This window comes from Ostrinia nubilalis, chromosome 7 (genome assembly GCF_963855985.1).
Source record: "Ostrinia nubilalis chromosome 7, ilOstNubi1.1, whole genome shotgun sequence".
Taxonomy (NCBI): Eukaryota; Metazoa; Arthropoda; class Insecta; order Lepidoptera; family Crambidae; genus Ostrinia; species Ostrinia nubilalis.
This window is the reverse complement of record NC_087094.1, coordinates 12,745,203-12,760,428: the sequence shown is the minus strand read 5'-3', so window position 1 is coordinate 12,760,428 and position 15,226 is coordinate 12,745,203. Positions and strand designations below refer to the sequence as shown.

General features: G+C 37.1%; 3 protein-coding genes across 3 annotated transcripts in view; 2 read left to right on the top strand and 1 right to left on the bottom strand.

The window, feature by feature from the left end:
- LOC135073352 (heparan-alpha-glucosaminide N-acetyltransferase) overlaps positions 1 to 15,226 on the bottom strand; it is a 47,036-nt gene that overhangs the window by 24,277 nt on the left and 7,533 nt on the right. Inside the window, exons 2-3 of the mRNA XM_063967503.1 lie at positions 11,573 to 11,703; positions 10,318 to 10,433 (exon numbers count right to left, since the gene is read on the bottom strand). Coding sequence (XP_063823573.1) covers positions 10,318 to 10,433; positions 11,573 to 11,703 — 247 coding nt within the window. The remainder of the gene's footprint in view (positions 1 to 10,317; positions 10,434 to 11,572; positions 11,704 to 15,226) is intronic.
- Positions 619 to 3,070, top strand: LOC135073644 (juvenile hormone esterase-like). The gene is made up of 3 exons (XM_063967800.1): positions 619 to 852; positions 1,050 to 2,281; positions 2,432 to 3,070. Exons 1-3 carry the CDS (start codon positions 673 to 675, stop codon positions 2,625 to 2,627), a joined length of 1,608 nt encoding a protein of 535 aa, XP_063823870.1. The 5' UTR covers positions 619 to 672; the 3' UTR covers positions 2,628 to 3,070.
- On the top strand, positions 3,519 to 5,715 carry LOC135073643 (juvenile hormone esterase-like). Its single transcript, XM_063967799.1, has 3 exons — positions 3,519 to 3,743; positions 3,953 to 5,178; positions 5,331 to 5,715. The coding sequence occupies exons 1-3, from the start codon at positions 3,564 to 3,566 to the stop codon at positions 5,524 to 5,526; spliced, it is 1,602 nt and encodes a 533-aa protein (XP_063823869.1). The 5' UTR covers positions 3,519 to 3,563; the 3' UTR covers positions 5,527 to 5,715.

Genomic DNA, 15,226 nt, shown 5'->3' with positions numbered 1-15,226 from the left:
TTAATGTTTAAATAATGTAGTAGGTATTACAAATTACAAGGAGCGCTTAAATTACACGTTTCATTTATGTATTTCTTCTTACTTTCTAGCATTTACACTTCTAAGTTTTAAGGGATTAAAAAAGGCTAGATAAGTAACTACAGGCAAGAGCAATCATACGAGTAGATAAAATATTATGTGTCAAAACAGAAGTCGGATAATAAAACCTGAAAGTAATGGTAATCAAATATTTGTAACTACATATTAAATTCATGAAATAATACATTTACTAGGAAAACTGTGACTTAAAGGAACGATGACTCAAAAGTTTACACTCAAAACATTTCTGGTAATAATAATACAGTTTTTGAAAATTGATGTTGCAGTTTCTTTACAGTTTGATAAAACCACAACTCTTCAGGGGCTCCATTTATTAGGTAGTATCATAGAAGGTAGGCCGACAGTAAAAAATAATAAACTATTAGCACATATCACTGGAATTTATAGGAGGCTGTTCCTCACTCTCGTTGAAATGAATTATTAGATATCGCAGCGGTTACGTACCTACTTCAATGATAACAATGAGCGAGATAATCTCTAAAAACTTCTCGATAAAACTACTTCATATATCTCTCAGCGCTGTATCACAAGTGCATTATTTGCCTAGGGTCTGCTAGGGTTAACAGCGGTAGAATGAAGGTGGTTTTAGGAGTGATTGTACTGATAAGTTATGTGGCTTGTTGGGATTTGAGGATTGACCCTCTGGTGCTGATCAAACAAGGCCTGGTGAGAGGGCAGAGGGCGGAGGATGGCGACTACACAACATTTCTGGGCATTCCCTATGCTGCCGTGGATGAAAATAACCCCTTCGGTGTAAGTGTACCATAATAAGTCGTACCTACTTTTATTTTAATCTTAAAGCGATAATAATTAGAGTACTTACTATTGAATAAATCATCAACTACTTACGTAAAGTCTTAAAAATATTTAAATCAACTTCAGGTTTTCGTACTGATAACACATTTAGCAGTACTTTAGATAATTTTGATATACATCTTATATTTTTTCAGCCGGCACAAGCACCACCAGCGTTTGAAGAAGAAATTTATAAAGCATATGATGGATCCATCAAGTGTCCACAAACACCATTTTTTGGTTACGTACCCTATGGCGGTACTGAAAGTCTAGACTGTCTTCGACTTAACATCTATGTGCCAAACTATGCCACTTCGAAGAATCCTTTACCCGTATTGGTCTGGATCCATGGAGGAGTTTTTGCCTCAGGATATGCAGGGGAATATAGTGTCGAAAATCTGGTAAACAAAGGTATTGTGGTTGTCACAATCAATTATCGGTTAGGCCCATACGGATTTATGTGTCTTGATGTCCCATCGGTGCCCGGCAATCAAGGTCTCAAGGACCAGTATGCTGCCCTGCAGTGGATCAGGAACAACATAGGGTCATTCGGAGGCAATCCCTACAACGTCACCATATCAGGACAAAGCGCTGGCGCGTGTTCCGTTCTTTTACATTTATATTCAGGCAAAGACAAGTTGTTCCATAAAGTAATAGTACAAAGTGGAACCCCACAAAACGAAGGTATGTTCGTGAATGGAGACGTAGACGCTGCCATAAAGTTAGCCAATCATTTAGGCTACAATACTACTGACACTGAACAAGCTTTGGGATTTCTTGCTAAAACTCCTTACAATTTAGTAACAGCTGCCACTATCCAACTTAATTTACAATTGAGACCTTGCAAGGAAAGATCGTTTAGCGGTGTTGACAATTTTGTAGATACAGATCCTTACAGTTTATCTAACGAAAAGAAAATCAAAGGAACGCCTATTTTGATTGGTCATACGAGCATGGAAGAAATCACATTGATGAGCAGTTACTACGATGATTATTTCAATGATGATCCATTTTACAATAGGATTGTCAAAAACTATAATTTAAACGAAGAAAAGTCAAAGAAAGTAGCAGACACTATTAAACATTACTATATTGGTGACCGGGCCATATCTAAAGAGCTGATTTCAGTGTTTGGGGATTTTGAATCAGATTTCATATTCAATCACCCTATGCAGAGAATGATAACTAATTTGTTGAATGAGGGTCCAAGTGCCCTGTACCAATATTTGTTTAGTTATGTGGGTGATTCCGGAGACGCAGGCGCAGGCCACTCAGCAGAGCTCAATTATTTATTCCGAGTGGCAGGACCTACATTTGCGATGAATGAAGATGATAAACTCGTTGCAGATCGACTCACAACTCTGTGGACGAATTTTGTCAAATATGGGTAAGAGATTACGATGCATATTTGTTAAATTAAACGTACTCAAAAGAATATACTATTTGGGTAAAAATAGCATTATAAGGGATTTCGTTTCAGTTTTCACTAATTTCTGAATTGGTTCACGTTATTTTGTAAAACTGTTTTTTCTTTCAGAAATCCCACACCAAGCTATGCGAACACTCTCCCAGTGACGTGGAGCAAGTCAAGCCTCGCCACCCGGCCGTACCTGCTCATAGACAAAGACTTGAGGATGGAGAGCAGAGTTTTCAGCGACAGGATGGCCTTTTGGGATCTTTTCTACGACAACTACGGCACATATAATAAACTAGCAAGAGAATGTGTTTTTTAAAAACTCATGCTGTTTATTGTTTTCAATATTCACTGGCTGTTCATTCAAAGACAGTTGGATGATAGACTTTTTCCTTGTTATTTTTTTGTTCCTGAAATATTTATAATAAGCTCGCAAGTATAATTTAGTGTTTCATTATTGTGTTATTTACATTTTATTAAACCTTTCATTAATGTATTTCTTCTTAACTTTCTAGTGGTTACGCCATTAAGTTGAAAGGATTTAAAAACCGTAAGTAGACACATAATATCATGTGCCTCAATAAGATCTATCATACTTATTAATGTGTGAGTAAACAATATAAAACCACGAAATTGTTGGTAATCAAATACAAAAGAAATGTATGAAATCATGTACATTTAGTGAAACTGTGACTTACAGGAACGATGATTCCAAAGGTTAACTCAAATTATAATAATAATAATACATTTCTTGAAAATCGATGTTGCAGATTATTGTTTGGTAAAACCCCAAACCCTTGAATATATAGGCTTGATAATGCTATCTAAGAGGTAGACAGACGACAAAAATCAAGTAAGATCACTAGAAAATATCGACGGCTTTTTCCCACCCTCTTTTAGTTATCAGGGATTTCAGAGATACTAGAAATAGCAACCCTTAGTAAGGGTATTTCAAGGACACACTACATATTCTATTCATCTTCTGTATTCCTTTAATTTATTAATGCTTCATGCATGACAGTCGACGTCCTATGGCTGAGATGATGATGATGATGATTAATGCTTCATAGAATAGTTGTGTCGTTTATTTTTCGACAACGAATTGTTAGTTATCGCAGCGGTTACGTAGCACTCCGATGATAACAATGATCGAGATAACCTTTTAAAACTTCCCGATAAAAACTACTTATATATATCTTTCAGCGCTATATCACAAGTGCATATTTGCTTAGAGACTGCTAGGGTTAACAGCAAAATGAAGGTGGTATTAGGAGTGATTGTACTGATCAGTTACGTCGCAAGTTCCAATTTGAGGGTCGACCCTCTGGTGCTGATCGAGCAAGGCCTGGTGAGAGGCCAAAGGGCCGAGGACGGCGACTACACCACGTTTCTGGGCATTCCCTATGCTGCCGTAGATGAGAATAATCCATTTGGTGTAAGTATAAAATACTCAATTATATTTTTATCTAAATTACTAATGTGAATACCTTATTTGTTAATGATCATGATCGTTTAGATTTTTGAACATTCTTACCTATACTTGTAATTTAAGTTAGGTACCTATTGTATTCAGTAGTTAGAACTAAAATTGTAATTTATTATTGACCATGAAATACTATTTACGAATATTTAATATTTTTTCAGTCAGCGAAACCACCCGCTGCATTTGAAGAAGAGATTTATAAAGCAAACGATGGAACAATCAGGTGTCCACAAACACTATTTGTGAATTTCACCCTAGGCGCAGGCACTGAGGCCTTTGACTGTCTTCGATTAAATATCTATGTGCCTAATGAAGCTACATCCAAGAACCCTTTGCCCGTGTTGGTGTGGATCCACGGAGGAGGTTTTGAATTAGGGTCTGCATCTTCCTACAATGTGATAAGTCTAGTTAACAAAGGCATTGTAGTAGTTACAATCAACTATAGAATGGGCCCATATGGATTTATGTGCCTTGATGTCCCATCGGTGCCCGGCAACCAAGGTCTCAAGGACCAGTATGCTGCCCTGCAGTGGGTCAGGAACAACATAGGATCATTCGGAGGCAATCCTTACAACGTCACCGTAGCCGGCGACAGCGCTGGTGCATGTTCTACTCTCCTACATTTATATTCGTCTAAAGATAAGTTGTTCCACAAAGTAATAGTACAAAGTGGAACCCCACAAAATGAAGGAATGTTCGTGAATGGAGATGTAGATGCTGCTAAAAAGTTGGCTAACTATTTAGGCTTCAATACCGATGATACCGAACAAGCTTTGGAATTCCTTGCTAAAACCCCATTCGATTTAGTCACTGCTGCCACTGTGAAACTTGATTTGCAATTAAAACCCTGTCAAGAAAGATCATTCAGCGGTGTTGAAAATTTTGTGGAAACAGATCCTTATAGCTTATCTAATAAAAAGAAAATCAGCGGCACACCAATTTTAATTGGTCACACAAGCAAGGAAGAGATGAGCCTGATGAGCAGTTTTTATGAGGGCTATTACAGAGATGACCCATTTTACACTAGAATCCTCCTTAACTATAACTTAAGCGAAGAAAAGGCGAGGAAGGTAGCAGACACTATAAGACATTTTTACATTGGCGACAAGGAGATTTCACAACAGCAATTTTCGGAGTTCGGGGATTTCGAGTCGGATTTCATATTTAATCATCCTATGCAAAGGATGACAACTAAATTGTTGAATGAAAGTCCAGCTGCCCTGTACCAATACTTGTTTAGTTACGTGGGTAATTCTGGAAAGGCGGGTGCAGGGCACGGGGAAGAAATGAAGTATCTATTCCAGTCGAGTAGCTCTTCAGCAAGTGAAGATGACAAACTCGTAGCTGAACGGATGGTTGCCATGTGGGCCAATTTTATTAAAACTGGGTAAGATTCAAATTTTCTTATTGATGTTAATTGGTTTATGTTTGAGTCTGAAACTTTTGGAATTATGAATGAGTATTTTGCAATAATTATGAATTTTGAGTGGTATAGCCTACCTATATTGACAAAAGTCTAAACTTAGAAAAATGTTTCAGAAATCCTACACCAAGCGACGATAACACTCTCCCAGTGGCATGGACGAAGTCAAGCCTCGCCGTCAGGCCGTACATGCTCATAGACAAAGACTTGAAGATGGAGAGCAGACTTTTCAACGAGAGGATGGCCTTTTGGGACCTTTTCAACGATAGCTACGGCACATACAATAAGCTAGCTAGAAATTGCAATATTTAACTTATTCAAAATGCTTAACATACATTTGATATAGAAGCTCTCAAGGTTATGGTCAAGCGCATGCTTTGTTAGAGCTTTATTATCAAAAGTAGTTGAAATACTCGTAGTTAATTGTTTACCGGACCGACCAGTCGAACTTGTATAAAACGTTTATCATTTTTATTAAAATTCTTAATGAAACTCAGAGAACTGTCTTTTAAGTGTTGTTATGAACCCTTTGCCTTAAAATTAGATTTTTTAGCATTTTGATTCCGAGGTATTTCTCATCTCACAAGTATGTTTACACTACTCCGATGATTTACATAATAAAAGTAGGTAATATCTAAAGTACCTACATTTTATTGGATACGTTTAATACACACGTACACAAAACTGAATATTTATTGAATTCATAAACTATAATATATTATTACTAACTGTAATTCCCATCTATGTCGAAGGTAAAGGAAATTGGTAAAACGGTAATTTCTAATACGCCATTTGCAGTCTGGAAGACAATAGAGTCCAGATGGCAATATCCGGCGACGCTCTCGGCGGAAAGTGATCATCAAGTGGAGAGCACACTTGCGTCATTCATGGTTGTCACTCGAGAAGGTATATAGAAATGTTTAATGTTGGATAGTCATAATTGGCCTACAAAATCTACTAAAAACATTGTTATTAGATACAGATTGATATTGTGCTGTGTACTACCCTTAAATAAATAAATAAACAAAGGAAAGAACTGGTTTGTAGTTTGTAGCAGTAAGTTGTCTTTCTTTGTTTCTCATTTTAAATGGTCCTAATTTATACATCGTATCGATCACGTTATTTTTATCTTTTGCTGAATCTTAAAGGAAATCGTTAATTATATTTAGATAAAATGTAAACAAATATGAAATGATGATGATGATGCTATTATAGCCACTCATGCGTTCGTTCCTCATGCATCGTTCATCAAGTGGAGAGCACAACTGCGAAATTATTTCATGATTAAAGAAAGGAACTGGTTCGTTGTGCCTGTTATTTTAGTAGTAGTATTCTATTTTTGTATGCAACTCTACTTACGCCCTTACCTATGTAAATCATTCTTTGTTTCCTTTCTCGTAATAATTTATACGTCGTATCGATCACGTTATTTTTTATCTTTGCCAAATCTTAAAGAAACCGTTAATTATATTTAGATAAAATGTAAACAATACGCGATAGCGATCCGTCAATCATGCATCATTAACAGTCGATTATAATCTCAGGAGCTAATGTTAAAGATAAGTTTTATTAATTGATTGTGCGTCGATTTTGTACGAGTACACAGATTGAATGATAACCAGGATTGAACACCTGGAAATTCGATTTTCTATTTAATGAATAGAGCTTCTAGGATGGATTGGTTCAAGGTAGAGCAAAAAAGAATTAGCTCCTAAAGACCTTCTACATGAAAGGCTCTTTAAAAGCATTTGACAATTTGTAAAAACTAATCCAATTAGTCAAATAAGTTAAATAATAATAAGTTGCTGTGATGGGATGAACGGGACTATTCCCACCTCTCGTTTCCATCGCTGTAACTCCTGTGTAGCCAGGATCTACAGCATGCCCGCCAATAAAAATACAACTAGTGAAAGTCAAGTTTATCCCGGGGGAAAGTTAAACTGTCATAGGACCCGCAACGAAATTAATCAGAAGAAAATAGGAGGAGTTAGAAGTTAAGGATTTACTTCTAAAGATGGGATGAAGTGAACTGATAGCTGGGCATTTCTCGACACTTGGGTTTTTATTGGCGGTCAATCTATAGATCCTGATTACACAGGAGTTGCAGCGGTGTGAACGCGAGGTGGGAATAGTCCCGTTTGATAGCTGGTCAGTGTGAAGACGCCTTAAGTAACAAAACAAAGTATATTTGGGCCAGCAATTGGCTCGTCATCCGTCGCCCACAGCCACTTGCTCCATTCGCTTGCGTGATGGATTGAGCCGACAATGCTTATTGTTATGCGACAGTGAACGTACGGTTCATACAAATGCTCTGAATCAGAATTCTTAATCTTTATTTGCATGTCAATTGAGCACCATATAAGAATATGCTGCTCTTGTTTTTATTATTTTTTCCAGGGTTGAGAAATCTAGATTTAAAACATTTGTATTGAAAAAAATAAGTGAGTCACTGATAAATCAGAAGAGGTGAGATGCTCCAACATCTTTCCGTATTATTACACGGTTATTGTTACCTAATTATAGTCGATACCTACCTACTGATTAACAGTAAACGTTTTTCTTTCAATCCCGTTCTATATTAAATTAATTATATTAATTCGAAATAATTAGATTTCATCTGAAATTCTGCGAATAGCGGCAACTTCAAACAAATATTTTTTTATCTAAACCTGGGCTTGGTATGGCCTGGCATTCCGATAAAAACGCTTGGTAAAATAGGATAGATAGGATAGGTAAGTGAAATCGGATTTACCGATAAATCGTTTTGTTTACAATGTTAAAGAAAAAGTAGAGTGCGTAATATTTTGCAGCCAAATTAACCCTTTCGTCAATCCCACCATGGAGACTTTCGCCGAACCAATCGCGGCACACCAGAGACATTAGTTACGCCAGATTTTCACGATTTCCACCGCCTTTGGCGCGTGACCGAACCGCGACGATCTATCTTTACATTTTATTTTACACTTTTAATACACACAATGTATTATCTTCTGCGGTGAACGAACTCGCTTTTCCCTCTTATTTACACGGCGGGTAAAATGATATAAATTCAATTAACAACTTACTTACTAATACAACTTTTTTGCAATATTTAATTTCTAACAAGTACTTACTTATATCAGACATGGGTACAAAGTAAAAAGAAATCAGTAAAAGAACTAACATTAATAAACTGTTTATTTAAGTGTGACGCACAGTCCTCAATACATAATACTCTGTATGTATACAGCGTAATTATTATAGCCGTATGATAATTCTGATCAACCTTGATAAGTGCCTTGGGAAAATACTCAACTACTCGTATATTTGTGACCGAGGAAAACGACTATGGGACCGTATTCGCATCACAAAATGTTAATCAAATCGATTGTGTGGGCCAAATCAATCGACCTACTTCTGTGACATATGCGATGAGAATTCACCATCAATGGCAAATTTGCATACAATAGACGTAATTTTTAGGGATCCATACAAAAATAATTTATAAAATATCCTGCTGATTTTGGACTTAAAGATGACAAAACACTTCACGCTTAGATGTAAAAGTGTTAAGATTATTATCATGATTGATTGGTTTTAATCATTAATTGTATATCTATCGGTATCAATCCGGAAATATCTTAGGTTTGTACACGTTACAAAAATAAGTAGGTAGGTAGGTACTTTGGTCATCAAACTCGCAAACGAAATGCTTTTTACAGTTTCGAGGGGGCTCTACTTTTTCATTATAAATGTGTCAGACAATTGTGTAATTTTGTAGTTAAATCCATAGTAGAAAATTGAATTTTAATTTATCAATAGTTCTAGTAAGTATGAATATTTCAAAATAACACCAAACACCAATTTTTTCATCGTTGATGTGAAAGGAGAGAACTTCTGAGCTTAGTTATTTATGTTTTAATATTTAAAAAGTCATTTCTTTTTGTGTTGCGATCAAAAGTATCACATTTAAATGCTGTCGTTACGTAAAGTAAAGAGCAACAATGTTTTCGCAATCCTTAACATTCTGAACTCTTTGGCATTGTCAAGAAAGAGATTCTTGTATGTCTCTGACCAATTACGTAAGGAATCGCGATGTAAAATTCCAACCAACGAACGGTACATTCTCGTTATTTGGATGCTTAACTGTCATGTAAGTATTTGTATGTGGTATGGATAAACGGTTTACTCGTATTATTGAGCAATTTGCATACAATCATTATTTTTTGTCACTCTAATATTCTTGCTGAATTGACATTATACTCATCATTTCTTGAAAGCTGTTAGACATTTAATGTAGAGCGTTTCTTTATGTATGTATATTAATAACTTAATTAATTTAATTACATACTTTAAAACATTACATTCTGATGAACCAAATAAGTAAGTACACAAGTATTCTTTCTGTTAATAAGACTGTATTTTTATGTCACGATATAAATTCTCCTTTTTTACTACACACTCAAAAAATATATCTTGACAATAAATGTGAGATGTCAACTCTGGCGCAACAAGGACGATGAGATTATACAATTGTGTGTCAAGGCACACGATCAATATTGATCTGAAATATCGCCTGGATAACGTTACTTTTTATATTCTGTACCATTACGTAAATAAAGCCATGGACGTGGTATTTTATGAGTACCAATTGTTTTACTTTAAGATCATATGGAGTGTTACGGCAATAAGTATGTTAATTTGTAACCCATCAGGTAGTTTGTTTAATAAAAGCACACAACGTTACTTTGGATAATCTGCGCCATTAAAGCGGTAAGGGGTTATTATTTTGGGGTAGACGAAAATAGCTCGTCAAGGTAACATGTCGATACGTGTAGACCGTCCCATGCTCATCGATAAGTAAATTTTACGCCAAATTATGTTAATCGAATCTCGATAATATCTCAGAAACTGGGTTCATACAATATAAATAGTCTCATTTTTGTTAGCGAAGGAATTTTCAGTATCGGATCCGAAACTACATAAAAGCGATTGCTAATGAAAGCAAAATAAATGAGGATTAATGAAATGAATAAATACTTTCTATCGAAGTCATCAAGTTCATATACAGCGGCTTCTGTTACTACTTTATTTCTATTAAAAAGTTATTGTTTCATTACTTACGCATATAGATATCTACAGGCTCCTTCGCAGTAGTGACTTCGCACCCTTCGCCGGTCACGTTGAGCTGGTAAACTCCAAATTGGCCTAGCTGAGGCCTGAGCTGACACACCATACCCCTGCATAGAAAAGGATTTAACAAAACATTAACAAGACATCAGTGGGTCTAGACAAAGTGCAAATTATAATCGCAAACCAGTCGAAAAGTGGTCGAGAAGCCCCTTTTTTGTATGGAGTTTTGACGGATTCGATTTTCGATTCGATCAAAAAGTGCGTTTTGTCTAGGGGGGCAGGCCTCTTCAACCCTGGTCAGTGTGGGGAGTGCAGGCTAAATCCTCCATTTGCCAATGGTAAATTAAAAAGGGTTGTGCTCCTGCAGTAGAGTCTATGGCCTGATGATGATTTACAACTATTTCAATTGATCTATGTGTCAAAATAGCTATGATTGTGATCAAAAACAATCGCCTCTCGATTAGATTACTTCAAGAGTTGGTTTATCTGCAAAGAGTCGCTAGACGACTCCTTTATCATGCGTCATTGCATAATGGCATTGTAGATGATACTTTTAGAATTTTATGAAGTAGGTAGGTAGATTAATATGTTTGGGCTAAATCGTTATTAATTTAAAACAGACATTGTTCACATATCGTTCCATTCTTTCATTTAATCATTTGTGGCACAAATACAATATTTGTTATTTTGGCAGAATTTGAAACAAGTGATAAAAATAATGATTCAAAAATAAACCGCTATGGTCTATTTTCGCCTCTTAAATTTGGCTAAAATCCATAATTTTATTTAGGCACCTATTACTTGCTTTGATAGTCGTAGTCCTTTCGTTTCACGGAATGAATATCAATATCAAAACATAAAGATGTTTGCAGATTTCCGAGCTTTTTTCCATGGATAGTCAACATAATATTTTCTTTCATGACAAAAATTACTTACAGCATAACCGAAATCAGCATAATTGGTAGAGCCGTCTTCAAATGATGCTCCATCATTTAGGGCAATGGCAACTGATTTATATGTAGGCAGATAAAAAATCATCCGTGCGTTTCTGGCAGAGTAGAACATGATCATCACTCCCACTCCTCTCGTGGATGTCGAAAAATTTGCGATCATCAGGCCTTCCCAACTCGTCTGACCAGCATGAGGAGTGTAAATCCTCCCTTTTGCTTCTGCTAAATTAGAGAAGCTCTTCCTTCATTAGAGATTAACTGACCTGGAAGATAAGATAAAATGGATAATAACTTACGATGTATTTCTAGCGCTAATGTACTGTTCTGTAGAGTCGGCGTAGACCCGCCAGGTGGCCCGGCGTGCTGTGCTCGTGATCCACGACTCCTCGGTCGCTTCTGCGAGGGACTTCTGCAGCTCGAAGGGACACTGCAAAAAATAATGCTAGTAAGGAATAAGAATAAATAATCTTAAGGTACTTAGTACTAGTTTTGTGTACCAGAGCTTGTAAATAGCCAATAGAAAACTGATAAACTAGTCCAGTCAATGAATGCCTTAACGACGGTGTAGAGAGAAATCCGTGGAACACAATTTCTGACCTCGGGACTTTATTTAGCCTAGTTAGGTGGTGAACATAGCAAAAGTCCCCGCCCTTAGCCCTTGAGCCGGCGGGGAGAGGGGGGTTTAAAGGTACCACTTTTCGGTTTTTCGCTTAATCCTCGGAAACTATGCGTCCTAGTGACATGACTACTATGAACCAAAAAAAGCTTATTCAATTTGCTACAGGTGAGACCGTCAAGTTTTTCTATATCTTGTATAGTTTTTGCGGCATCTGCTCTAGAAGGTCTGTAAAATTGGAAATTTTATTGTTGTCTTACATGTTCCTTTCAGGAGAAAATCGACTAAATCAACATTGAGCAAACACTATAGACATGCGGGAGCATGTTAAGCCTAGTTCCAGGGAGGGGACTGCACCGTGCGTATATTTAGACGAACCAATTAGAGCCACTTTTGACTCCTCATCATTCAAAAACTGCTGTGCATTAACACTTCAAATATGGCTCATGTATTGAGACTTGCAAGATATACATCAGCTTCAAATTTCATAAATATACCTCAAACGGTTATTTAGGTATTGACGTTCAAAATGCAAATTGAATATGCTTTTTTTGGTTCAAAGTAGTCATGTCACTAGGACGCATAGTTTCCGAGGATTAAGCGAAAAACCGAAAAGTGGCACCTTTAAACCCCCCTCTCCCCGCCGGCTCAAGGGCTAAGGGCGGGGACTTTTGCTATGTTCACCTCCTAACTAGTCTAAATAAAGTCCTGAAGTCAGAAATTGTGTTCTACAGTTTTCCATCTATAATGCTTTATTGACTGGACTAAACCTAAAATTTATCCATCGAAGTAAATTAAGTAGGTAATGCTAAGTACATTATATCTCAATGAATTTATCATACTAAACTTTGCCCCACGTGGGATTAGAACTTTCAAATGGGTGCCATTAAAGTCCGATACGTTAGCTACCAGGCTAGGTAATGAAATTGTAAGTTTATTGTCTGCGTGTCAAAATCAAAATCAAAAATATTTATTCAATTTAGACCACAAGTGGCACTTATGAACGCTTTAACGGTTTTATACTAATCACTGTTAAACTTGACAAAGATAAAGTTCATTCAATGATGTGACAACTACACGAGTACACGTAGTCGCGTCTAATTGTCCCTGTTAAAATTTACTAACTTTTTCTTTTTATGACCTAAAATAATATACCAAGTACTAGGATGAACTCACTCGTACATAGGTACTCGTATATCATGGATATTAGGATGTGCAGTGACTAGGTAGAGATCAAAAGATTGTGTGACACTCCGACCATATCGAATCATCTTGCCATGGGCAATATCGGAATGGAGATCTTTAAGGACGGAAGAGAGTAATGGAAACGACTTCAGATAAAATTATAAATACATATCCCGAAAACAGATTTGATAATGTTATACAGAATATTATGTATGTATGTTAATCCAGACAATAACTAGTTTCTCTTAGCACACTTATTCACTTACACACAAAATCACACTCACACTATCACACACACATTTTTGTTTTGTTTTTCTATTTAAATTATTTTTTAAATTAAAAGATAAAATTTAAAATAAACACTAAATTTTAGTCTTATGTTTTTTTGAGGAGGAGCCTGACTCTCGTTACACAGGTTAACCTTATACGAGAGCGGCACATATCTTGTAATTGTAAAGTGTTTATTTAATAAAAGTATTTTCATTTTCATAGACTCTACATAGTAAAGATGTCGTTCTAAAAACAATATGTATAAAAACTAAATTTCTATCGCTGTTTATTTAATTAACTATAATTTAATTTTGACAAAAAAGTCAGCCAAATGTGTTAACTAGCAACGCTATTAACAAGCACGCTAATTTTATTGTGCTCATACTTTGTAAATAATTAATCAATAAGTACGAAAGATTAATTTTGTTTCGCGTTTTTATTTGTAAAGTTATTTTTATTTACAAACTTCCTCCAATGTAAACTATCATATTCTATTCATTATATTGTATTTATATTTTTTATCTGGTATCCGCTTTGTTGACGCATTGTTAGTTAACTTGAAAATATTTTTATATTTTTTATAAAAGACTGCAGTGTGCACATACATACTATCATGATCATAAATAGATGAATATGAATCATATTTCGAACATTCAGGCACATAAAGTAGCTTAATAAATTTATTGTTAGTAATTCATCTAGACATTTTTTCGACCCTCTTTTTTACCAGAGGCAAATGGAAGATTTCCCACACTTTCCATACTTGTCAGACGGGTTATGTGGTTGGGGAGGCATTTTATAATTTTTGACATCCAGAGGAAAAGTGGCTGGTCTAATTCGGAGCGTTACCTTTGCTAAATTAGAGGTCATTCTCCTGCAGTGGAGACTAAATGGCCTGGAATTTTTTTCATGTAAGTATAATACAGATGTGCTGTGATTGTGCCGTGTGGGGACGGCCGTAAAAGAATACTTTTCCCCACCGCCCACAGGAGGCGTGTCGTAAGAGGCGACAAACTCCTGTAGCACCGGACGGGCAGCAGCGTCTGCGTGCGAAACCAAGTAAAAAACTGCGATCGCCAACCCGCCTGCCAAGCGTGGCGATTAGGGCAAAACCCTCCAAATGGTGGCACAAACAAAAAAACGGCCCCTAGTCCCCGGCGGCCCCACTATCCCGGACCACGGTAGCGGTCACGGTAACGGTGGGGCAAGGGGTGCGAAGAATCCCCGGGGGATGCCAAGCTACCAACACCGACGACCTCTGGCCCTGGCAACCTATTACGCTCGCACACTGCGTACAGACGTGAAGCTAATGGAACTCGAGGAAGAATTGAGCAGGTTACGGTGGGATATCGTAGGATTATGTGAAGTCCGAAGAGAGGGAGAGGACACCATAATTCTCAAATCCGGAAACCTGCTCTATAACCGGGAGGGCGACCAGCAGTCCCAGGGTGGTGTCGGGTTTATCGTCCACAAGTCCCTTGTCAACAACGTGGTCCAGATCGAGAGTGTTTCGGCGAGGGTAGCGTACCTGATACTCAGAATCACCAAACGGTATTCGCTGAAGGTCATACAGGTATACGCACCGACCACGGAACACCCCGACGACGAAGTGGAGACTATGTATGAGGATATTTCCAGAGCCATACATAGCTCCCGGTCCCATTTTACCGTTGTGATGGGGGACTTCAACGCGAGGCTAGGTAAACGAAGCGATAATGAGCCGAAAGTGGGGCAATTTGGGTATGGAGAGAGGAACGCACGTGGCCAACTGCTGGCTGGCTTTATGGAGAAGGAGGGCCTCTTTATGATGAACTCCTTCTTCAGAAAGCCAAAACAGCGAAAGTGGACATGGCTGCATCCCAATGGCGCTACAAAAAAT

What these genes read in the sequence shown, in the direction of transcription:
- LOC135073644 (XM_063967800.1), top strand. Translation starts at nt 673, where the DNA reads ATGAAGGTGGTTTTAGGAGTGATTGTACTGATAAGTTATGTGGCTTGT. An exon ending in ATGAAAATAACCCCTTCGGT is followed by an intron (nt 853 to 1,049) that starts GTAAGTGTACCA and finishes ATATTTTTTCAG; the next exon opens with CCGGCACAAGCACCACCAGC. An exon ending in ACGAATTTTGTCAAATATGG is followed by an intron (nt 2,282 to 2,431) that starts GTAAGAGATTAC and finishes TTTTTCTTTCAG; the next exon opens with AAATCCCACACCAAGCTATG.
- LOC135073643 (XM_063967799.1), top strand. Translation starts at nt 3,564, where the DNA reads ATGAAGGTGGTATTAGGAGTGATTGTACTGATCAGTTACGTCGCAAGT. An exon ending in ATGAGAATAATCCATTTGGT is followed by an intron (nt 3,744 to 3,952) that starts GTAAGTATAAAA and finishes ATATTTTTTCAG; the next exon opens with TCAGCGAAACCACCCGCTGC. An exon ending in GCCAATTTTATTAAAACTGG is followed by an intron (nt 5,179 to 5,330) that starts GTAAGATTCAAA and finishes AAAATGTTTCAG; the next exon opens with AAATCCTACACCAAGCGACG.